This window comes from Ascaphus truei, chromosome 4 (genome assembly GCF_040206685.1).
Source record: "Ascaphus truei isolate aAscTru1 chromosome 4, aAscTru1.hap1, whole genome shotgun sequence".
In the NCBI taxonomy this organism is placed as follows: Eukaryota; Metazoa; Chordata; class Amphibia; order Anura; family Ascaphidae; genus Ascaphus; species Ascaphus truei.
The window spans coordinates 398,697,738-398,724,149 of NC_134486.1; the positions used below are offsets into that span (position 1 = coordinate 398,697,738).

The 26,412-nt window shown below is 45.9% G+C and overlaps 1 protein-coding gene across 2 annotated transcripts in view; it reads left to right on the forward strand.

Moving 5' to 3' along the window:
• The window catches only part of CHRNA2 (cholinergic receptor nicotinic alpha 2 subunit), a 119,881-nt gene extending 93,716 nt beyond the window's left edge, over positions 1-26,165 (forward strand). For both annotated transcript variants that reach the window (XM_075598617.1, XM_075598618.1), the window contains 2 exons: positions 17,119-18,157; positions 25,788-26,165. In XM_075598617.1, the coding sequence (XP_075454732.1) occupies positions 17,119-18,157; positions 25,788-25,913 (1,165 nt within the window). In that variant the 3' untranslated portion in view covers positions 25,914-26,165. The remainder of the gene's footprint in view (positions 1-17,118; positions 18,158-25,787) is intronic.
• The last annotated feature ends 247 nt before the right edge of the window (positions 26,166-26,412 follow it).

Sequence of the window (26,412 nt, forward strand, 5' to 3'; positions counted from 1 at the left end):
CAAAGCCACTCTACTCCTTGCGCTGTTTGTCACAGCCACTCTACTCCTTGTGCTGTTTGTCACAGCCACTCTACTCCTTGCGCTGTTTGTCACAGCCACTCTACTCCTTGGACTGTTTGTCACAGCCACTCTACTCCTTGCGCTGTTTGTCACAGCCACTCTACTCCTTGCGCTGTTTGTCACAGCCACTCTACTCCTTGCGCTGTTTGTCAAAGCCATTCTACTCCTTGCGCTGTTTGTCACAGCCACTCTGATAACTCTGCTCTTGCTGAACTCTGCTTCCTTGTCTGTTTTCCCTGCTTCCAGTACAGGGATTTATCTCACTGTTTCCAGGCAACAACCCTACGCCTATCAAAGGGCTTCTAGCACCAAGCCCTTCTCTATATACTGTATCTATACTAGCAGGGGATTGGCTGGAGTGGGAACTTCACAGGTATGCCCGAAACCGGGAACTAAATTCGTATTCTTCCCCAGAAATCCACACATTGAGTTCTAACACTTCCCACATTACTTTATTCACTTGCCTGCGGCATGGGGATAAACTGAGACTGTAGATCCACAGACCATGTGGCAGTCGGGTATATCTGGTAGTATAGGGACACTAAGGGACCTGTAAGGTGACCCCCTTACACAGCTTAACTTGCCTGCTCCAAGGACAAATCTTTGTAGTCTAGTTGCTGCTGCTTAGGTTGTGATTATATTGGCGGTGTCCGTGCGCCTCCGGAACAAATTTATGTAGCCATATAGCACATGAGCGAAGAAGCGCCAAAGCGCGACTCTCGGCAAGACAAAGAATTGTGTCTTTGCCGTGCGACGACCGGGGGTTGTGCGCGGTGGGGTTGTGCGCGGTTCAGCCAATGAGGGCAGACCGCTCACGTGATGTCACCGTCATGCCTCTGCCATGCCTCCCCATTGCTGCGGATCTCATGTTTCGTGTGTGCGGAAGGCGCGCGCTCCATCACGTGCGCATGCGCCGCCACTATAATCGCAGCCTTAGGTGTAAAGCTGGGCTGTCTTGTGAGTTGTGAGTTCAGAGGTCATGGCCTGTATATCCTGCGACTGGAAGAGCTGGCGAGTTTGTTTTGCATCTGCTCCTGTCTATACACATTGCTGGCTGTTGCAATATTGAAATAAATTGTTTCTTTAAAAAATTATACAGTTTCGTCACTCCAATTTTGCTCCAGCTTTGCAGTCGAGATACTTTGATAAATAGACCACACTGTGGTAGTTGTGGGGGTTATCCCAGTGTAATCTATTTATTAAAGTCTCTCGACTGGAGAAAAATGGGAGCAAGACAATTTTTTCTCTCTCCATACTTTGAGCCAAACGGCACTAACTTGATAGATATTCTGTGTGTGTCATCTTGCCAGTGTCAGACTTCCCATTACGGGCCTAGGGCGGAAAAAATTTTGGGGCGGCAAAAATTTCCACCCCTATATGTTTATGCCGCGATCGGGCCTAATGGGAAGGCACTTGCCTGTGTCAGCCGCCTCCGTGCTGTTGCCCTCCTGCTCGTTTGGAATCCCGGCGTCAAATGACGCCGCGCGATGTCTCCAACATAGCGTCACACGGTGTCTTGTGACATCAAATGACATCATGGCGTTGCGTTTCCATGGCAATGTGCTGCCGTGCGACATGATGGTGACGTCCACAAGCGTTATTTGACGCTTGGATTTCCAAGGAGCAGGAGGGCGGCAGCGAGGAGGCAGGCGACGCAGGCAAGTGCCTAGGGGCGGCGGATTTTGAAATCCGCCGCTTTGTCTTGTACTAAACAGAGGAAGAGGAGAAAAGAAGAAATGAATAGACACACATACAAATGTAGCACAGACCACTGTCTCCGGAGCCACGACTAAAAAAGCGGTAATCTGTGACTTCGGAGACTCTGCCTGCCACAAAATCGCGGCGAGGGGTCCATGTTTCCAGATCGCCTCCTCCACAATGTTAATCCTCTGGTGACAAGACAGTCACGGTCACGCAGTTCTGCGCGGTGCCGGAAACAGTATGGCTGGCGACATCTGTATCATAGAACATGGCAAGCGGTTACGTCATACTTGAAACGCTCGAGCGGGATTCACGTTCGCCGCCCCCATGGATCCTCCACTTCCATTCACATCCTGGGCGTCTTTCTTGTTTTCACTACACCAAGTGATCACGTGGCTTCCGGCAAGCAAAGGATTAAACTCCATGCGTAGCCTCGAGTACTTACAGAGTCTCCATTGAGAATGATAATTTATGGAGATAATGTAGCAGAGGTGTCGGGTTTGGAGTCCGTATTCCCGAATGGAAGTTATGCAAAAATGTATGACCAAGGAGGCGCGAGCTTCCCCCCCCCCCCTCTCCTATTACCCCTCTACATAAAACATACAAATAACGAGAGGACACATTTATGGAGGTAAAAGGCCGCGGCTTATTTATTAAACACAAATGGGGATAGCGTACCACCTGTCCGCGCCAGAATGCTCAGAGCTGGGCAACGCAAAGGGGGCACCCGGAAGTAAGTCCCGGTGACCTGCCCCCTCGCTTCAAACCCCACGGTTACCAGCCCCGAGCCACTTCTGGGGGGACAAGCACCTACCCCCCCACAACTGCCGCCACCAACGGGCCTGTTTAACCCCCTTAAATCAGACCCGTACCGCCATACCCCTTATGACCTCTTCCAAACCTTCCTGTAAATCATTATTAAACATGTCCACCCCCACATCTGACAACTGTACCCCATATTCCCTAAACCATCCACCCAATTTAAAACTGAACTGCGGGTGACGAATGACCCAACCCCCACATGAACCAAGAAATTCCCCACCTTCCTGTTTAACCTCTTCCTTGTCTTGTTAACTCTCCCCGGGATACGCGCACCTTTCCAAACCAACCTGCATATTATCTCGGACCAAACTAATTGCACCACTGGCCAAAACGTTAACATGCGCTCCAAATCTTGCTTAATCTGCTGGAATAAATCAATCGACCGCAATTTTGCCACATCATTACCCCCAACATGAATAATGATAATGTCTGGTGCCCTCCTACCCCTGGCCCTAGAAATTAGCAGTGGAAAAAGCCGTCCCCACCGCATCCCTCTCATCCCCCACCACGTTACCTCCACCTGATCCATACTCAAACCTAAATTCTTTCTGTAGGGGCGCGAATTCGCCCTCTTCCCCGCCCAGTGTACCATTGAGTCTCCCACGATCCAAATTACCATGGAATCTGAGGAGGCAAAGAAATGGTGGGCAAAAAGAAAAACAACAGCAGAATGTCTACTCTAGCGCAACATTCTCCCCTACCAAATCCGGCCTGATGTATGTCCGGTAACTGTCTGACTTCCAGCGCCCAATCCTCCTTATCTTCGCTACCGTGAGCCCTACGCGTGCTGCTTCCGTCGCTGCCCCAATGCGAAAAGAATGCGTTCCATACTGCCCCCCTTCTAACCCTTGCTGCTTGAGACACATCCGAAAGACCCTCAAATATTGGAACCTTGACAATGCCCACCCATTCTTGTGCACTAACAGTGGACCCCCTTGTTCTGGCCTAACGGCCAAATAATCTTCCAACGCTTTTACTGGGCACACCGCACTTCCCGGTAAGCCCTTCAACAAGATCCACGCTCCCTTTCCTTTCTGATCCGTTTTAGACCTCCGTAACAGCAACCTCACCAAACCTTCTCCTAAACTTACGTCAGCCCGCTGCAAGCCACCCCCTCCCTTCTTGGATACACAAACCAATTCATCTGCTCGCAGAGCTGCAAAAAATGCTAGGATGAATGTGGCCTTAAAAAGTACTGCCTCAAAACTGGAAGAGCATACCACGTCTGTGGCCCGCAACAAACCCTCCAAAATTGCCGGCGTCACTGGTCTTCTGCCATCCCTGCTAGTTATCCCTTTAACCAAACTTGTTAGCACCTTCCTTACCACAAAACACTTGGACACATCAACCCTACCATTCAGCCTAAGGAAGAACGATATACCCGCCATCTTTCTCCCTATGGATCCACCAGCTAAACCCTTGTCCCTCAAACTCATTATGTGACCCAGCAAAATGTCCACCTCCGAGATCTTTCCTCCCGCCATCCTTTCTGCCTCCCGAAATTCTCGCCAAGCAGCCATATAAGCACCCCACGTACCCGGGGCGAGTGAAGCCTTGATTAAATCAATCACACCTCCATTACCAGATCCCACAAGACTGCTGGGCACCGTTCGCCCTGGGTCTCCGCCCCCGGTGCCAACCTCCGAAACAGCTCCATCTGCAAACGTGATAATGCATCAGCAATGTTGTTCTCCACCCCAGGAACGTGCCTAGCCTTGAAACCTATATTAAGCTTTAAACACCGTAACACGAAATGCCTCAAAAGAACCAACACTGGTGGGGACCGTGAACCAAAATTATTCACCTCCCTGTTAGCAAACTTGTCCCCCCAAAGATGTACAGCCACTAGTAAAGGGAAAAGTTCCAAAAATGTCAGATTCCTAATAAGCTGAGTCCCTCGCCAATCCTCTGGCCATTCCTCCGCACACCAAGCTCCATTAAAATATGCACCAAACCCTACTGACCCAGCCGCATCCGTAAATAGCTGCAGCTCATCGTTCCGCGCTGGACGCCCCCTCCACAACGTCCTCACATTGTAATTCTGTAAGAATTTTAGCCACACCGCCAAATCCTTCCCGATTTCCGTTGTGACCCGAATGAAGTGGTTGGGATGCCTTACCCCCGCTGTCGCTGCTGACAAGCGCCTGGAAAACACCCTTCCCACAGGCATAATGCGAGCTGCAAACACCAAATGGCCCATAAAAACCTGAAACTGTCTTAATGAGGCCTTCCTAAGAAGCATGAAATCCTTTATCATACTCTCCAACACAACTAACTTCACAGGAGGTAACCTATATTCCATGTTCACTGAATCAATTACTAGGCCCAGAAAACTGAGAGTGGTTGTGGGTACCACTGTTTTTTCATTCGCCAAAGGAACCCCAAATTCACGCGCCATGGCTGAAAATTGAAAAAGCCACCTTGCGCACAAATCAGACCCCTGTGGACCAACGAAAAGGAAATCATCCAAATAATGTATGATCCCTGCTGCCTGCACCCTTTTGCGGACAACCCACTCCAAAAATGTGCTGAATGTTTCAAAATAAAAACAAGACAATGCACAACCCATAGGTAAACAAAGGTCAACAAAATAACGCCCTTCCAACATACAGCCCAATAAATGAAAACAATCTGGATGTACCGGCAAGAGTCTGAAAGCTGACTTAACGTCAGCCTTCGCCATCAATGCCCCCTGCCCCATCCTTCCCACCAAACCCGCCGCCTGATCAAAAGTGGCGTAGCTTACGGAGCATAGCTCCCTATCTATCCCGTCATTAACTGACGTCCCTTTCGGGTAAGACAGATGTTGAATTAACCTGAAAGCCCCCGCCTCCTTTTTCGGAACCTCCCCAACGGTGACACCCTAAGATTTTTCAGGGGCGGGGAAAGGAAAGGACCTGCCATTCTGCCCAACTCAATCTCTTTATCAATCTTTTCTTTTGCCACATCCCCATTCAACCTGACCGACTTCAAATTCCTCTCGCCCCCCGATCCCTCCTGATAATCAAAGGGGATCCTGAATCCTTCTCTAAACCCCTCTCGTAATAAGCTAGCTGCCCGTCTATTGGGGTATTTTTCCAGCCAAGGCGCCATTGCCTCTGCTGAAACTGGCATTCCCGCCTTCCTGAACAGCCTGCTGTCCTGCTCCCTTGAAACCCTTACTATCTTTTTTAAAGCACCTTGATTTGGGATGCTGACCCCCACACCCAGCGCAAGTGTGCTGGAATCAACAATTCTCAAATCTGCATCTTGACTCGTTGTAACCCCAACATAACCCCGACTGCTTCCCACCTGCACGCCCTCTCCCTGATGTGCGCACCTGAAAATGCTCCCGCCAGACCCCTTTGAGGCTATTTGACCCGCGAAAGGATGACCCCCCTCCCCCTGAAATGTGCTCCAAGTACAAATCCACATCCTTACAATTCCATGTAACCACACCTTTATTAGCTTCCATACTCTGCCTAAACTCCACATCATAGGCCCACCATCCCATACCCCCGTGTTTCTGAAACGCTTTTCTAATCGTATCCTGATACTTAAAAAGCGCCGAGCATAATTGCGGATCCTTTTCCCCCGCAACGCCCGCCAAAATCCCAAATGCCTGCGACCAATTACTGAACGTGCGTAGAAAAAGACGCTTTTCCACATCCTCCTTTTTAGCCTCCCCCTTCTTTTCAGATTTAGCTACCGCTTCATTGTAACCCGGAAGCAATGACAAAATCTCAACGTAATCACCCGCCCAAATTTTTTCTTTTACTTCCTTTGACAAATGCACGCCTAAGGAACGTGATATAGTCGTACATGAGTCCCCATAGGCCGCATCCGGCAGCCTTTTTAAACCTGCCAATGGCCTTCCGAGCCCTGTCCCCTGCCCAGCACCTGAATTCACTACCGGATGCTCACCTAACAAACTAACAACTGCCGTTAAATCAGCTCCTTTTCCCGCCACCTGCACCGGCAATGCTGTGGCCGATGCTAACTCTTCTTGAATAACTTTCGGCACTGTGCTAAGGGTACAACCTACTGTACTCTCCACACCCAAAGACACCTGAGCCACCTCTCCACCCACTGTTCCACGGTTGCTCCCCCGTCAAGCACTGAATCTGACCCCCCCTGCCGTTCGCTTGACTTGCATGCCCCCACTGCTTGCTTAGTGGATAATAACTTCGTCATCGGCAATAAAGCTAACTGAACGCCCTTAACCACTGCACTAATCATTCTTGCCTCGGCATCGCCCGCTAACCCCAAATCCAACACCTGTGGCCCAGGGGAGCTAACAATGCCCGGCAAGGTAACACCCTTATTTCCCAAACAAGCAACTCTTTTTCGCTTACCCTTCGATGCCCCAGTCCCCGGCGGTGTTTTGAACCGCCTGTCGGGACCTGCCCCAAGACCCTTGTCCTCCAAGCCTCTGACAGCAAGTTCAACCCGAGGCCCGGACCGCTTGCGAGCCGTGCACGACGTACCAGCGCCACGAAGCGAGGTCGACCGCGTCCCGGCCGTTCCAGATTTACCTGTAAATGAGGAAGCAAATATTAAACCCCCAATTGGGCTGACCTTTGTTCCTGAATAAACGCTTTTTTTTTTTTTTTTTTTAAAAGGACCAATCCTTTACCTTACGTTTCCTTCTAGGCTGGGACCAAACCCCCCAACCTCTTTTTTTTATTTTTTATTGACCAACCATCCTTTGCCAGCCTGCCTTTCACCAGTAACCGGCGATGGCGAGCATGTCGGCCCCCTCCCAACCTCCCCCCCTTCTTTTTTTTTTTTTTTGTGAGGGGGAGGGAGGGAACCCTTAGCCGCCTACTGCTCGCCTCCATCCAGGCTCTTCTTTTTTTATATAAGGTTGGGACCCATGTCCCACCCCTGTTTTTCCAGGGACCCATGTCCCACCCTTGTTTTTCCCAGGGACCCATGTCCCACACCTGTTTTTGTGGGGACCCATGTCCCACACCTGTTTTTGTGGGGACCCATGTCCCACACCTGTTTTTGTGGGGACCCATGTCCCACACCTGTTTTTGTGGGGACCCATGTCCAGCACCTGTTTTTGTGGGGACCCATTTCCAGGCTCCTCCCAAAAGTCCCCCAGCCTTTAACCAAATAGGCTGTGATTTCCAAAAACTCTGCCATGACATACCCTTCTGCACCACCAACGCTTCCCATCACTTGATGATGGCCACCCCTCGGCGCAGGTAGCATGGGAACCGCCCTGTCCTCTCGCGTTTTCACGACTGCCCAAACTTCCTTGATCACTCCCAGCTTTCAGCACTAGTGCACACATCTGCTTCTGAAACCATCCTTCCTCATGGTTGTGCGCCTCCGCCAAAAGCTGCATGGTGCTGACCTGAAAGGACATCGCTACTAGCGCTGTAATTTAGCCAATGGCTCGTCAAACACTGGTTTAATTCCACCACCTAAATCCTGCCAGCAAACTACTCTTGAACTCTTGCCTGGCTGATCTTTCCACGAAAACCAGTTCACTTGAATTAGACTTAGAACCGCTCTTGAGCTGTAATAACACACAAAATCCCGCATTAATGCTTGTATCCTTAGCACCTTAACACCCCCCACATCCAGCCCTAACATCCAACCAACCATTGCTGTCATTTTTTTTTTTTGAAGTATGGTGTCACCCACGACACGAAAAACCTTAGGATTGGCTTCCAATAACCACAACCAAGACCAACCTTTTTTTTTTTAATGGACAGCCCCACCTGACCACCTCCCACTGTGTAGAAGAGTGGAAAAGAAAAAAGGGGGGAAGGAAGAGGGCCAATATCTCCCCGAGGAGGAGGGAGGATGGGGGGGGAGGGGGGGGCACCCTTCCATCCAAACTACCAACCCCCCCCCCAGCCGTAACAACAGCCTTGCCCTCAGCCCCCCCGACACCCCCCCACCGGGGGGGCTGCTTCCGCCCAAACCAAGCATGTGACCACACAGACCTTCCCTTACCACTAGCCCAACCTCACGGCTAAGCGTGGGTGGGGAAAGCCTCTCTTCCCCCACCCAGCCACACAAGCGGCCACAATAGGAGGACAGGAACAGGGCCCAAAGCGCCGGACCACACTCGCAAGCGGCGCCAACAAAAAACCTCCTCCTCCAAGTCGATGCGCCTTCCTCCATGCATCAGCCGAGGTAGGAGTCACTCTCCTCGTCTCTCGCCTCCTCCCCCCCGCCGCTGCCGCCAATCAAAAAGCGCGGCTAAAACGAAAGGCAGGAAAAAACACCAGCCCTACCTGCATCCCCCCCCTCCCCCCCCCCGAGCACCGGCAAAACCGGCAAAAAACACACAGAGGGAGGGGGGGGCGGAAGGTCCCTCACCACGAGGAGGGGAGGGAGGTCCCTCACCCCGGGAGGGGGGCCCACTGCGCGATCAAACCAACTCAACCTACTAAAATGAAGGAGAGGAGAGTGTCCAAACAGTTTGAACGCCAAGGAACAAGTGACAGTTGCTTGTTCCTTGGCTCTATTTAAAAAAACAACCGCCCCAACTGGCTCCCCGATCGCGCACGCGACCACCAGCCCAGCTGGGGGGGGGGCCACCCCCCCCCGGTCAATAGCTGTAGCCACCCATGCGGGCTAGGCCAGCTCTATGTCAATTGCGTAAGCCTAGCAGGATGCTGAAATAAAAGAAACAATGCTATTAAAACAGTGGGACAGATCGGACAGTATATTGTATTATCCACTACTTACCGTAGGATCCCGAGCACATACGGTACTCAGTCATTAGATCCAGCATACCTTCAGTTTGTCATTTTAACACCCATTATTTTAGGTTGTTGTATAAATAAAGTTTATTTTAATTACTACACCAAACATCAGAGTATGAGCTTGAGTGCTTCACTTGGGTCACTTTTCTTCTACATTTATCTTTGGTATATACCCAAGAGCACCGCTCACAACAATAGCTTTGGCAGTGGCGGAGGCTCATCAATTGTTTCCCAGTATACTGTATCGCCAGAAACTGCACAACTGCATTTAAAACCAGCTCTGCTAAATCTGTAGGTCTGAGTTGGTATAAACTTCCTGCTGGTAACATGATGTAGCCAAAGAGAAGGCAAACGAAGTCTGATATGTACTGTACGTAGGCACATTTTATAGTAGCTTGTTATTTTGTGAGCGAAAATGCATTGCCTTCATCTATCTAGTATGTCATGTCAATTAAAAGGTTTAATGAGTTCAGTTCACAAGCAGTCTGTGATATCTGTCAGTTCTTTTCAGCCCATATACTCTGCATAACAAAATAATTACCCAGCTACTGTATACTGGTGTGCTGTGCATTTAGACTGCTTTCATTATTTATAATAATATCATTATTTTAATGTGTGGGGGCTACTTATCAAAGCACGTTTGGAGTAATACGCCAGCAAACAAAACAGCACCAAGTTTCACAAAAACACAGATTTGCGTGGGATAAATCTGCTTTGTTCCCCAGATTTTCAGGCGAGAGGTGGGGGGAGGGCAATTTCTATTCAATATGTCCTCTATTCAAAATGCTGGGAAGGTGCTTCCCTTTTCTGGGGTGCAGATCATGTCCATTGAAATGAATGGGACTCAAATCTTGTCTAGCACAGGGGAGTAGCTTCATGGCAAATTGCATTTATTCTTTTGATAAATAACCACTTTCTCTTCAATGACCCCTAGCACAAACATTACATCCGAAATCTAATCTCAGGCATTGTGTCAAATAAAAGCACCCCTCGGTGCAGCAATCATTGTCATTCTGGATAACACTGCGATCAAAGAGCAGCTTTGCAGCGTTTAAACATGTGAACTCTGTTTGAATCCCAGTATTAGCTATCCTGGTGACCTTGGGCAAGTCACCACATATCCTTACAGTATGTCTCAGTACTTTCTCTGCACGGACCACAGTGCTGCATTGTCAATGCCTACTGTATATATATATATATATATATATATATATATATATACAGCTCAACCCCATTATAGCGCGGTCCGTTACAACGCGAATCCGCTTATAACGCGGTGCAAGCGCGGCTCCCAATTTTTGTATTTATGAATACTTTACCACACGATTATTGGTATCTTATATACTTTATTGTACAATGCATACAATTGTACACTATTTCTAACGCGATCCGCTTATAACACGATGTGATTCTTTGGACCCCAAGCACAGCGTTATAAGGGGGTTGAGCTATATATATATATATATATATATATATTCACACACACACACACACACACACACACACACACACACACACACACACACACACACACACACACACACACACACCACACACACACACACACACACACACACACACACACACACACACACAATCAGTTTACTTTTAATACTTTTATCCTTTGTTGAGGATTACAAGGTTCTTGAGAGTGGATTGTGATAATATAAAAGCAGTTGTACCACACCCCCAACCATGTTCTTATTTCCCGCAGTCTGGCCATAGGCCACGCGTGGCATATTAAGTATGCATAAAGACCCCCACTATAGCACATGGTATCAGTCTGGGGGTCTATAAAAAAAGAGGGGTTACACAAGAATCTATTCACAAATAAAAAGCATAAAAATCCCTTCTCTGTCCTCATTTCCCCCCCCCCCCCATAAATCTAGATAATTCATGAAATAAAACATGTGATGTTTAAAATACAAATTCCATAAATGATTCTAATAGTGGTTTGCTGAAAAAGCGTGATTTCATGGGCCAGCAGTCCTGCTGTTTTTGTTGGTAATAAGAAATAGGAGACCTGTTAGTATATGACTAAAGAGTTGAAAAATCTTCTATTAAAGGTATTTACAAAGAAGCTTTGAGACCTTCCTTTTAATATTATAAAATGACCGCTTCCCTACTGCTTAATTAAATGCAGAAAATGTGGTATGATTGTATTGAATGCATGTGCCAACTCCTGTACCCAGGCCGCAGACAGATTTCCCGGGGCCCAGGACTAGAGTTATGTCTGGGCCTCCCTTTCCTGGTCAGTATTGCAAGCAACTCCCCCAAACCCCCTTCATTTCACACTTCACTCTATTTCCCTCCTCCTTCACATATATTTCTCTCCCCTCCGTCTCACTCCCTCTTCTTCCCCTCTCACTCTCCCCCCTCCCGCCTCACATGTATTTATCTCCAATGCGTCTCACTCTTACTCCCTCTTTTCCTCCCTCCCTCCTTCCCCCGTCTCTCCTCTCATTCGCCCCCACCTTCCGTCAATTACACCACTCTCACTTAATCCCCCCCCACAAAATACATACCAAAAAACTCCACCACTAAATACATATAACCCCATCCCCCATAATAACAATACACCCACCCCCCACCTCCCAATACATAATAAAAATACACCCCCATCCCCAATACATAATAAAAATACACCTCCAGTATATAATAAAAATACACCCCCCAAAACATATACAAATACACTCCCCCCAATACATATAAAAATACACACCCCCCCAAAACATATGTAGCCATGGCTGGGTATGACTACTATTCTGCCCTTGGGCTGGCAGTAAACCCTGGTACAATCAGGTTGCCAGTAGTTGGTATGGGGGTTTCCCCCTTCCTATGGTACTGCAGTTGAGTGAGAGCAGGGGGTGGTACATCCTGTTGTAGCTGGGACAACGGGGTGCCCGCCTTCTGGCTGTACTTAAGGGCAGGACCGCCCTAAAGTTAGTAGTTGTTCCTTCCCCTCTGAGGAAGGCAGGTCACACAACTGGGAGATTGGGGCCTTCCCATGTGCTCTTCCCTCTGGGGGAGAGTGAGTGTGGACCATACCTCTGCCTCTGCTGGGGACGTGGGGAAGAACTAGGACGGCTGCGGGTGCCCTTGACGTGTAGTGGTGGTCCAGGACCATCAGCCGGTGAATCCTGAGAGACTGTATTGGGCAGATCCTGCCTTGTTCCTGTTAATATAGAGTATAGTAATAAACCCGTTCCTGTTTGCAATACCTCCTGCCTGGTGTGTGAACTTACTGGGGGGAGAGGTAATAAGTTCTACCGTGGAAGATCACCTTCAGTTCCTGGAGTCCACGGCAGATGGAGGCGCTGCACTGCTAAAGAGATATATGGGGTATGAACCCCAGAAGCCTAGTCCTGTTTCCCCACTACCATCGGTGGACGACTGTACCCTCCTGTTGCCAGCAGGTAGATGCACCACACACCCTGTAATGGCACCTATCTGCAATTGCGTGGGGGGAAACACCGTTACACATATAAAATACACCCCCCCCAATACATTTAAAAAATACCCCCTCCCCCCAATACATGTAAAAAAGAATTGTCCTTTGCTGCCAATCAGCACATTACACCTAAGAGAAAAATGAGAATCGACAAGTAGCAAAACTATGGTTGTTAAACATTTTGAATAGCTAGTGCTTTTATTTGTATTCCTGTTCAGTTTATGCATTTACTGTAGAATTGAGATAGTCAAGTAAAAATTGTATTGAGATGAATTGAGTTTATCAATGTTATGACATTTGGTATGAATTCATTAATATTAAAAGCATGTAATATCTAATGCAAATAAGATTTATATCGGTGATAGATTTCACATAAAGTGCATTGTATTCTCATAAATATAAATATATACATTTTATATATAAATATAAATCCTTAAAAACTTTTTATGTCGTGTTTTTCTGCCCTTTATAGCTGCAGTTCAAGCTGTCGTTTGACTTTTTTTTGTTTCATTCAATATGTGCATCAATACAATCTACTAACAAGTGATTAGCAAAGTTGCCGATCGATCTGTTCTCATTTGATCGATCGCTGAAATTCGACTGGGGGTTCACTTAATGCATCTTGGGTAATCTTCTGCTGCACTGACAGCCAAAGTTCTGTGAGGAAGATCATGTGAAGAACATGGTGGGATGGAACTCATGACTGGACAGTTAATTTAGAGGGTTATTCTCTTTTTCGGAAGGATCGAACAAATAGAAGGGGAGGTGGAGTATGTTTATATGTTAAACCGGATCTAAAACCTATTATAAGGGATGATGTCTATGAAGGGAATGATGAAAATGTAGAGACTTTGTGGATAGAAATTAGCAGTGGAGGTAAAAGAATAAAGAAAATGTTTGTGGGAATATGCTATAAACCACCAAATATCTGTGAGATTGAGGAAGCTAAAATACTTTTGCAAATGGAGAAGGCATCAAAACTGGGTCATGTTTGCATAATGGGGGATTTTAATTATCCAGACATAGACTGGGGCAATGAGATTAGCGTTACAACAAAAGGAAACAGGTTTTTGGGGGTGCTTAAAGACAATTATATGACCCAAATTATTGAGGAACCAACCAGGAGAGGGGCAGTTCTGGATTTGGTCATATCAAACAATGTAGAAGTAATAACCAATATTCAAGTCCTGGAACATTTGGGTAACAGTGATCATAACATGGTCTCATTTGAAATAAATGATCAAAAAACAGATTATTTGGGTTCAACAAAGACCTTAAACTTTAGAAAGGCAGATTTTAATAAACGGAGGTCTAATCTAGTAGTAATACAATGGGGTGATTTTTTGCAGGGAAAAATGTAGAAGATAAATGGGCAGTCTTTAAAACATTGTTAGAAAAGCACACTTATCAGTGTATACCCTTGGGTAATAAGAATAAAAGAAATAAGTCAAAACCAATGTGGCTAAATAAACAGGTAGGGGAGGAAATGGACAAGAAGAGGAAGGCGTTTATATTCTTTAAGTCAGACGGGATGGAGACATCGTATCAGAATTATAAGGAATGTAACAAAAATTGCAAAAGGGCAATCAAATTAGCAAAAATGGATAATGAAAAAAGGATTGCAATAGAAAGTAAGGTCAACCCTAAAAAGTTCTTTAAGTACCTTAATAACAAAAAAATGAAAAAAGAAAATATAGGACCCTTTCAGTGTGAGATGGGTAGGCAGATTATTGGAGATAAGGAAAAAGCTGAGGTATTAAACAAATTCTTTGCCTCTGTGTTTACCAGGGAAGAATAAAGTTCAATAGTAGTGCCACAGGAGGAAGCCACAACCTCCATCTTAATGAACAATTGGTTAACTGAGGAAGAATGTCATAAGCGACTTGAAAAAATTAAAGTAAATAAGGCACCTGGCCCCGATGGCATACATCCAAGAGTTCTCAAGGAGTTAAGCTCAGTAATAGCAAAACCATTATATTTAATATTCAAGGACACCATTTCCACAGGCTCAGTACCAAAAGATTGGCGTAAAGCAGATGTGGTGCCTATATTTCAAAAGGGAGCTAGATCACAACCGGGAAATTACAGACCTGTAAGCCTGACTTCAATAGTAGGGAAACTGCTTGAAGGTTTAATACGGGATAATATTCAGGAATACCTAATGGAAAACAAAATTATTAGTAATAGTCAGCATGGATTTATGAAGGATAGATCTTTCCAAACTAACCTTATTTGTTTCTTTGAGGAGGTAAGTAGTAATTTAGACCAGGGTAATGCAGTTGATGTGGTCTACTTAGATTTTGCTAAGGCTTTTGATACGGTTTCACACAAGAGGTTGGTGTACAAAATAAAGAAAATTGGACTCAGTAATAATAGTTGCACCTGGATTGAAAACTGGTTAAAAGACAGACAACAGAGGGTTGTCATAAATGGAACTTTTTCAGGTTGGGCTAAAGTCGTGAGTGGAGTACCTCAGGGATCGGTACTGGGACCCCTGCTTTTTAACTTGTTTATTAATGACCTTGAGGTTGGGATCGAGAGCAAAGTCTCCATCTTTGCTGATGATACTAAATTGTGTAAGGTAATAGAATCTGAGCAGGATGTAATTTCTCTTCAGAAAGACTTGGAGACACTGGAAACGTGGGCAGGTAAATGGCAGATGAGACTTAATACAGATAAATGTAAGGTTATGCATTTGGGATGCAAGAATAAAAAGGCGACTTACAAATTAAATGGAGATATATTGGGGGAATCCTTGATGGAGAAGGATTTAGGAGTGCTTGTAGACAGCAGGCTTAGCAATAGTGCCCATTGTCATGCAGTAGCTGCAAAGGCAAACAAGATCTTATTTTGCATCAAACGGGCAATGGATGGAAGGGAAGTAAACATTATTATGCCCCTTTACAAAGCATTAGTAAGACCTCACCTTGAATATGGAGTACAATTTTGGGCACCAATCCTAAGAAAAGACATTATGGAACTAGAGAGAGTGCAGAGAAGAGCCACCAAATTAATAAAAGATTAATTTTATTAATAAAAATAAATAATAAATTCTGATTTATGAGGAGAGGCTAGCTAAATTAGATTTATTTACATTAGAAAAGAGGCGTCTAAGAGGGGATATGATAACTATATACAAATATATTCATGGACAATAAAAGGAGCTTTCAAAAGAACTAGTCATCCCACGGGCAGATCAAAGGACTCGGGCCATCCCTTAAGGTTGGAGGTAAGAAAATTTCACCAGCAACAAAGGAAAGGGTTCTTTACAGTAAGGGCAGTTAAAATGTGGAATTCATTACCCATGGAGACTGTGATGGCAGATACAATAGATTTGTTCAAAAAAAGGTTGGACATCTTTTTAGATGGGAAAGGTATACAGGGATATACCAAATAAGTATACATGGGAAGGATGTTGATCCAGGGATTAATCCGGTTGCCAATTCTTGAAGTCAGGAAGGAATTAATGTTTCCCCTTAATGGGGTTTTATGTTTGCCTTCCTCTGGATCAATAAGTAAGTATAGATATAGGATAAATTATCTGTTGTCTATATTTAGCATAAGTTGAACTTGATGGACCTACGTCTTTTTTCAACCTCATCTACTATGTAACTATGTAACTATATGTGACCAGGCAAGCACAAGATTCAATGGGTCACTGCTAGAGAGGGCAGGACTCAAAAACGTGATGCTGTTTCAGAAGGGGAAGGGGATGTGACTTTGTAAATTGTTGCCATAGGAACAAAAATGCTTGTTACAGTAGAATACATTAAAAATGTCTTTACATTTTTTTTTTAAATGCTACAACTATTTTCTCATAGTACAGAACTGATTTATTTAAAAAAAACACACATATATGAAATTGCTTTTTACTGCAGCCTTAAGGAGTCAAACATGGGTTAGCATTAACCCTTTCGCAGCCTGAAGTGCCTAAAACGGACAACTTTAACCTACTGTCCCTCCGGCACTCGCGATCATGTGATCGCTTCATCTCTGATGATGGAAGGGGAGGAGTCACCCCCCTTCCATTCGTAATCAGTGCAGATCGCGTCCGGCGCACCCGATCTCCCCTAGCAAAGCAAGGATTCTTTTTTAAACTTAGCTCCTGTCATGGGGCCTTCTGAGTTCCAGACTCCATGATGCAGTAGCTATGTCTTGGAATAGTCAAAGGGTTAAAAGATGCGCCTGATCCATCTGGCAGCAACAAAAAAAGGGGGTTCCGGAGTTCATTGATACTACGACATGTTGAATTATTTCATTAAATGACCTGTCTGGCATAATGTTCTCCTGGTTTCTGGAGATACAGTAAATGCTTTTGTTTGTATAAACAGTACAATACCGTGTAAATGACAAGTACCTTTCCTTCTCCTACAGCGCCGATGGCGAGTTTGCAATCACTCACATGACGAAAGCGCATTTATTCCACACGGGAAAAGTGAAGTGGATCCCACCTGCCATCTATAAAAGCTCTTGCAGCATAGATGTGACCTTCTTTCCTTTCGACCAGCAGAACTGTAAGATGAAATTTGGCTCTTGGACTTACGACAAGGCCAATATCGACTTGGAGAGCATGGAGCGCAATGTGGACTTGAAGGATTACTGGGAGAGCGGCGAGTGGGCAATAGTCAACGCTGTTGGTACTTACAACACTAAGAAGTATGATTGCTGCACTGAAATCTACCCTGACATTACATACTACTTTATTATTAGGAGGCTGCCACTATTCTACACCATTAATTTGATTATCCCGTGTCTGCTGATCTCCTGCCTTACTGTACTGGTGTTCTACCTTCCATCGGACTGTGGGGAAAAGATTACCCTTTGCATCTCTGTACTTTTATCCCTCACTGTTTTCCTCCTGCTTATTACTGAGATCATCCCTTCAACCTCTCTGGTGATCCCACTCATTGGAGAGTACCTCCTATTTACCATGATATTTGTCACACTCTCCATTGTCATTACTGTTTTTGTGCTCAATGTGCACCACCGTTCCCTGAGCACTCACAAGATGCCACTATGGGTGCGCTCTGTCTTTCTCGATTACATACCCAGGTGGCTCTTCATGAAGAGGCCACCGGCTCCTGTGGAGGAAGTCATCAATCAGTATGACACACCAGAACTGAAGCTTAGCACTTCCAAGTACTGGATGGAGACCGACGTCGATGAGAAGTGGGGAGATGCAGAGGCTGAGCCGCACCCTTGTCACGTGCGTCATATGTCCTCACACAACCACAGCCTGCAGTCCCGATATGATTTTAACCATCATGTCCCCGGAGGGCAGAGTCAGAGCAATCGTCAGAGCCGGGTGGAGAGCATTGAACCTAATTTCTTACTTTCCCCAAGCATTTTAAAAGCTTTAGAGGGAGTTCACTACATTGCAGACCATCTGCGGGCTGAAGATGCAGACTTTTCTGTAAGTACTGTACACCAACGCTTAAATATATATATATATAATGGCAATAGGCAGGATAATTAAGATGTTTGCCACTAAGGTTTTAAGGATTGTCTAGAGGCAAAGACCAAGAATATTGTCATTACAAATAGGAATGTTTATAGACGTTTGATATTTAGAGATACATTATAGACACCTATTGAATATGTTATGACACAGTCTTTCCTACGCAGGAAGATTCCGCTTAAAAGGGGCCATAGCCTGAAGGTTTTACATAACCAACTCAAATGATAACAAAAGCAATTATAATGTAGCAGATTTCATTGTTCCCGAAAAAAACTACAACATACAGTATCCTGTTATAACGCAAAATATCAGTTTCCATAGGATTCAATTACTGTGTTGGTGCAGAATATCATGTTAAAATCAAGGACAGAGCATAGAACACAGACAGAGCCCAATGGCACAGATACACAGTAAAGTACCTATATATATATATATATGTGTATATCTAAACTAAAAACATATGGTCATTTAGTTTGATTCTTTGGCCAAAGTATCTTAAGCCTGCACACCAAACGCCAAGGTAGACCAAATCTGTGCAGGTCCTAACACTAATCAAATTCTTAATAACCTGTATTTTGTTAACCTGTATAATACCAGGAAGAAAACTTCATAATAAAGCTGTTGTGATTAGCTGCATAGTTCTTAGTTTGATTGAAGCTCTTATTTACCTGTATAATACCAGGAAAAGCACTCTGAATTAGATTTGTCCCAACCAAACTGCATGCATGTCTACCTTGGCGTTTGGTGTGCAGGCTTAAGATACTTTGGCCAAAGAATCAAACTAAATGACTATATGTATTTAGTTTAGATATACACATATATATATATATATATATATATATATATATATATATATATATATATATATAGGTACTTTACTGTATATCTGTGTCATTGGAAGTAGCATTGTGCTCTGTCTGTGTTCTATCTTCTGTCCTTGATTTTAACTATATATTGCCATGCCCAGTAGCACTCCGTTTTGACACTCATGTGCAAATATATATATTGTGGTTACTTTGGGGTTATATAAATTAGGAGCTTACTGGTTTTCTCTGTGGTGCAGAATATCATACCATATCCCACCTAAAGGGGACAATGAGGCCTTCTAAATCTGTAGATATGACTTGGCAACCTCCATCTCATTTTTGGAAGGCACTCCCAAACTCTAAACTGTAAGTTTTAGGAATCTCTTGCATGGGAAAGCAAGGTTTCATTTAAATGACGTTGGATGGCAAAGGAATGCAGGGTACTAATTATACTAATTATAATCATTATGTCTTTAAATAATGGTGATATGTTTTTCTTTCATTGATCTCGAGATGTTTCTGCACCAATTGTGCAGCAAGACATTGATAAATAGCCTCCTTAGTGTGTTGCACAATAGACTGTGCCTGGTTGGGTAACTAGATTCCATTAGAAAGCTTGTCCTCGGATATGCAACTAGGTTGTTTTTTTGCAAACTACAGGTGTAGCCATACTAACAATTTCCATGCCACGTTCGGTTGACACGCAATTCGCTGTCCACAGTGGAAGGAAACTGCAGACAGGCGGTAAACTAACATTGAGCTGTTGCTGCTGCTTCCTGTGGCTTTCACAGTTCCTGGAGCTGCAACAAAATGCTTTTTTTCCCCTGCGGCTCCAGGGATTTTTTGGTCTGGCTTTATCTGTAGTAAAAGGGAGGTTATGGGGATTCTTTAAAATCTGGTACAGTAGGCCACGAAAAAAATATATCATCAAGGACTGAGTTAGCATTAGTATGAAAATGTAGGTTGCATCTGAGAGTTTAAACCTTTGGTGAAATACATGTAGCCAATGTTCCCCCACCCCTCTGGGAGATTCCACTGATGCTACATGGCGTGTGGTGCATACCTGCTGGCTCACACTAGATCTGAGTCTCCCGCATGGTGGTAGGGGATATCAGAACAGGCTTCTGGGGTGTAACTGATTCGTACTCACAGTGACAGGGCCTCCATCTCACGCAGACCCCAGGGATGAGGGGTGAAATCCCTGCAAGAGAACTCTTCACTCTCCCCCCTGATAGATTTCAGTCTCAGGCAAGGAGGTATAATGAACAACTGGAACACTTAATTCTCACTGTACACTGCACTGCATACACAGCAACCACGGGATACTGGAGATTAGGGCCTACTCCCTCAGGATGTCCCTGGAGCAGTCCTAGATCTTCCCTTACTCCCTGATAGAGTTCGGAGAATGATCTCCCTCCTCTCCCCTAAGGGAGGGCCGCAAACTGACAGAGCCCTGCACAGCTTGGTATGGGTAGACCTGCCTCTCTCAAGGTAGAGGCAACTAACTAAATTAAGGAAGTACAGATCATTAAGTACAGGCAAAGCAGGCACCACCCCCGTGTCCCTGATTGGACACAAGGCATGGTTGCACCGCCTTCTCTGTGACTCACTGAGACTGCATAGAAATGGGGAAAACCCATGATTACTCCTGGCAAGCCTGCTTTTAATAGGATTTAATGCCAGGAGGAGGGCAGACTGGTAGCCCAAAACCAGCCAGGGCTACACTCAAATATACTCAAATCACATTTTGGTAGATAACTGAACATATATAATTAGCATATGGATAAGAAAAATACACACCAAATGTATGACCATAGTCAACATGAATTGTAAGGGAATGAAAATTATAATACTGTATATGTAATAACATACATTGATCATTCATCTGCAATTTCATTCATCTCATATACCTAAAATCTATACTCAATGAAGTGAAAGCAATAATAGAACCAAGGGGATGTTTAGATTAACCCCTTCAAGGCTTCCACCACATGAGAGAACAGTCCAACCACATATGTGAGCAATGATGTTCTACTAAACTCTACAAGACCATAGTATGCCCCGGTTTAGTAGTGATGTAACCATTTCCAACATGTGGATGCAAGTGAGAATGGAACAAAACCCATTGGACAGTCAACAGTAGATGATCTTGTTAGTAGTTTGATCTAGAAGGTGATGAGGATCAAGCCAATGATAATTTTCACTGATTTTCTGTGTCTCAGAAAAGTTATCCTCGAGAGTTATCCTCACGGATTTGTTGCATCAGTGGTCTTGTAGACTTCAATGAAGTCTCACTAATTAAAAATAAGCGCCTTTCCATTAAAATATCAAGATTTTATCCAGTATCCCCAAATGTCTTCTATTTCACTCCTTGGAGGTTGACATCTCTGTGCATGACATCCATAGGTACAGTAGCCATCGTAATTTTACAAAAGAATAACAGTGAAGACATAACAGGGAAACATACAGTATTATGTAAATATCCCAGCGTATTTTGAAACGTACTGTAAACTAGAACACTTTCTTTTCTATTCTTAATGCTTAAAAACTATTTCTTAGCAACTGTATCTCTTGTCATGCCTCAAAGACAACAAGAATGATACCGAATTCAATAAATGAAATATCTATTTATACTAATAATACTACATAAAATGTGAGCAATGGCTGTGAAATTTCTGTACAACTTTGCAATGGTTTGAATAGAGATACATTCAATCTCCACAGATAATTTGACATTGACATTCAGCAGCCTGTTCATCCAGGTATCAAACATATCCCAGAATCTTTTAGCAAAGCAGGACATTATGTACTAAATTCAGCTACTTCATAAAAAAATGAGGCACACACGTACTGAAACCTTGGTTAATTAAATAAACTCCTTTTCCTTTGCACAGATTTTCATCAGGCATACGTGCCAACCATATTCCTTTCTATGAGCCGATGTGAAATTAAATCTCCCTAGATTGGCAACAGACTGTATAAGTGAATAATATATCAGTCATGAATCGAAAATAATCTAATAATTTAGCTATATGTATTAAATCACATTAATAATATCTTCTTATATAGTGCTGACAGTGTACACAGTCAGTGGCGTAACCACCGTGCTGCTAAACCCTGCAATGCGGGGGTTAGGGGGGCGAGAGCACAGGGGGCCCCTGCTGTCCGGCACTGGAATTGGGCTCAAGTTCCATGCCGGCTGCTGCTCTCTGCATCTTCTTGCTGCGTGGGGGGGGGGGGGGCCTTCACTGCGACACAGGCAACCCCTCCTTCCCCTGCCTGTAACCCGCCCCCACATGGCTGAGCGCACAAGGTCTAAGGCTGCGGCCACGCTGCCGCTGAGCTCGCTCATGCTTGAGAGCGGTCACATCACCAGCTCTCCTAGCATGAGCGATCGGCTGTCCTGCAATAATTTTAGACCGGGGGGAGGGGGGAAGAGAGGGGGCGTGGCTATTAAGGGAGGGGCATGTCATTGACTGGATTGGGGCTGGGTCTCTGTGTGTGTGTGTGTGTGTCTCTGTGTGTGTGTGTTTCTGTGTGCTCTGGGAACATACTGGGCACATAGCCCCCAGCTTCTGTTGACTATACAGACTTGCTCCTCTCTCTCCCCTCTCTCCCCCCTCTCCCCTCTCTCCCCCCCTCCCACCTGCTCTGCGTTCCAAAGACAAATTAAACTGTCTCCCCAAGCACCAAGCTCGGGCAGCTTACGTGCCCACGCACGAGTGCGCGCTACGTGAGCAGGGACATGAGCATTTATTTTGCAGGTAGTAAAGTCGTCAAGCGCCGCGCGCTCAGCACTAGCGTGGACGCAGCCTAAGAAGCCTTATCCTTTGTGTTTCTAATGCGTGTGTAGGGGGATTGTTTGCGTGTTTGTGTAGTGGGGATTGTGTGTGTTTGTGTAGGGGAGTGGTGTATGTAGAGGGGGGAATGTGTGTGATGGGGGGATTGTATGTGCGTGTAGGGGGGTTGTGTGTGTGTAGGGGGAGAAGTGTGTTTGTGTACGGGGATTGTAAGTGTAGGGGGATTGTGTGTGTAGGTGGGATTGTGTTTATGTGTGGTGTTGTAGGGGTGTTATGTGTGTGTGTGTGTGGGGGGGGGATTGTGTGAGTGTGTGTGTGTAGGGGGATGGTGTGTGTAGGGGAATAGTGTATGTGTGTGTAACGGGTATTCCCCCCCCCCAATCGCAGATCTGATGTGGGTGCAAGGAACATACGGTGTTACCATAGGTGTGGTGCATTACCCGTTGGCTCACAGGAGGGCTGAGCTTCCGCCACGGGGAACCTGGGGCAATTATACTAGGGGTAACCACTTACTCAATTCAGCGCCTCCACCTGTGATGGCTCCCACCAGAGGGGGAGTGGTTCCTCGCAGGACAATACAATAATCACATACACGGGAATATATATATTAACGAGTGACTTTACTAACAAGCAATATAACATATCACGCAATACCTTTATATAACCTGTGTCCCTCTCTAGAGGAGACACCTACGGCGTCGCGCAGGACGCTTCCCCAACACCAGGTGGTCCCACCCAGTGTCCCGAGAATCCCACCCAATGTCCCGCACTCTTGGAGAGAACGTGGGTGACTGCGCAGTCACAGTTACACTAAGGGGCCCGTTGGTGCACTTATGACTGTATGGTACCTGCCGAGCACTCCGGTACTCGGATCAGCAACTGGCTTCGCAAAGGGTCAGACGTGTGATGAATCCGTCTGATCCTCCAACCGAACTCCTTTGTACGCGGACCGCCAGGGCGGTCTCACTCTGGAATAGTCTCTGCAGACCCCAACGTGGGTCCGAACCGCTTCACAGGAACCGCAGCGTCCGCTGAGTCCCTAACTAACACTTGGTACTAACGTGACAGGAACCCTAACCTAGGGCCTGTCCCTGTGGTACCGCAACCTAAAGTGGCTTTGGGGAAAACTCCTAGAGGCCTACCGGGGTTAATAACCTGCCCCACTCCCCTAACTCTTCCCAGCCTTGACTGTACTTACCTAACGAGTCCCAGCGCCTACAGCAGCAAGCTGTAGCTCACTGGATGCTGCAGCCAACGTGCTGCGCAACAAGGTGCCTGCCTGTCAGACCTCACAGCACTAACAGCCGTGACTCTGACAAGGCAGCACTCTACAGTAAGGGCAGCGTCCCTATCTTGGGCCTCCCTAAGCATTTACCCACTAAACTAGTGGGGAGTTGGGGCCTACCTGGGGTGTAGGTACCTATATGGGGCAGGAGCTGCACTCGCTCCCCGCACCCTTCCTTCCCTCACAGCTCCCTGACTCCAACTCTCTGTAACCTTTCTTTCCCAGCTCCCACTAATGTAAGTGGCAGGGTCCCTAACCTGAGGGCTGTCCCTGGCAACACTCACCTTACTGGGGAGCTGAGCTATCTCGGGCCCCGGGGGTGCTGGCCTAGTACAGGGAGTCCCTGACTCCTGTACCCTACCTCCTTCCCTGGGCTGCTCCGGTCTCTGACTGCCCAACGTGCTGCAACTGACAAAAACCCTGTCTGCACACAACATTGTTGCAACTCTGCAGCATGAGAATCTGCCAGCTCTATTGGCTTCAATGCTGCCTGTGACCAGGGTGAAAGTGCAGTCCCCAGAGGCTGCTGGGAATTGTAGTCCTTGGCACAGCTCTTTCCTATGGGGACCGCGTGCACGATCTTTACTGCGCATGTGCGACGCTGTAATGGCCGCCGCTACGCTTAACTGCGCCTGCGCAACCTCCCAGAGCTCCGGCACACTGGCGATGGCCACAGCTACCCTGGCCAACCTCTGCGCATTGCGCGAACCTCGCGCCACAACCAAGATGGCGGTGCCCGCCGGGAGAAGTCGCCGTCCCCTTCCCCCACTGCCACAGGGGTAAGGCAGGGGGCAAAGGAAGATCAGGGGAACCGGGGGTGACTCCCTTACATGTGTATGGGGGATTGTGTGTGTGTTTGTGTGTATGGGGCATTGTGTGTGTGTGTGTGTGTGTGTGTGTGTGTGTGTGTGTGTGTGTGTGTGTGTGTGTGTGTGTGTGTGTGTGTGTGTGTGTGTGTGTGTGTGTGTGTGTGTGTGTGTGTGTGTGTGCAGGGGGGATTGTGTGTGGGTGGGGGTTGTTGTAGGGGGGAGTGTGTGTGTAGGATGGGGGAAATCAATTGTGTGTGTGATGGAGAGTGTGTGTGTGTGAGGGAATTGAGTGAGGTGGGGATGGGTGAGGGAGGGAGGCGGGGGAACAGTGAGTGAGGGGGGAATGACAGGGAGGTAGAGTAAGAAAGGGGGTGAGATATGGGGGCAGAAAGGGGGACAGTAGAGGGGGACAGTAAAGGTAAGGGGAGTGAGAGGGGGGGGCGAGGGGGGGATAGCAAGGTGTGTGAAGGGGGTGCTCACAAGGCAGGTCACATGGGGACCCCGGTGGAAACTAAATGTATTTTGTTTAGGAGGAGGGACCAAAAAATGTAGTTACGCCCCTGTGCTGCCCGTTAGAGGTGGTATATGGACTGGATTACCTACTCCAAAAGTTACTGCTAAAATATTATTATTATTATTATAAATAAACATACTTTTACACGCGCAAATATATAATTAAAGTGATGAAGTGTCCAACATTTATGAAACATGCTTTTTGTCTCCACGTATTATTTTTCCATATCTAAAAACTGTTATTTGTCCGTTTCAAAAAGTGGATTATTTGCCAATTAGCTGATGACATCTCCCCGCTGTGTTCCAGTATGCAGCATGACTTGATCACTCTTACTGATAACAGCACCCTGTACATATTGTATATCTCTACAGGTAAAAGAGGACTGGAAGTACGTTGCCATGGTGATTGACAGGATATTCCTCTGGATGTTCATCATCGTCTGCTTGTTAGGGACAGTCGGACTCTTCCTCCCCCCTTTCTTGGCTGGAATGATATAGGATTGGATTCGTCCGACATATACCAGACACTGGTTGTGCTCATCTTTTTACTACTGAAAGCAAGAGAGGATCACAAGATAACATCACACCCACATCAATGGCCTTGGACTCAAGGGAAAAGTACACAACCAACTTACATTGGCCCTATGACCCAGCGCCAATCTGAGAAGATGAGATGCTCACTGAGAAAAGCAACCTGCCATTAAATAAAAGAAATGCTTGAGCTAAGTAATGGGTGATTCTTTACATTTTTAGTGGAATATAATATTCTATAGGGATTATTTGGGTGTCTATTGACCTTAATGGACATTATCAATATGATTTTTTTTTGCAGCTCTGTCAACGTTTTAAAGGTTTAAAAAAAAAAAAAAATAGTTTATTTGAACTCCGACATCTTTACATCTCTTCCTGCTCTTGTTAAATTTCTTTGCTAGTACATCGTGCTCAAGCGCAGAACAGGAATTATGTTGTTTAAAAAAAAATGTTCTTCCTACTTCTT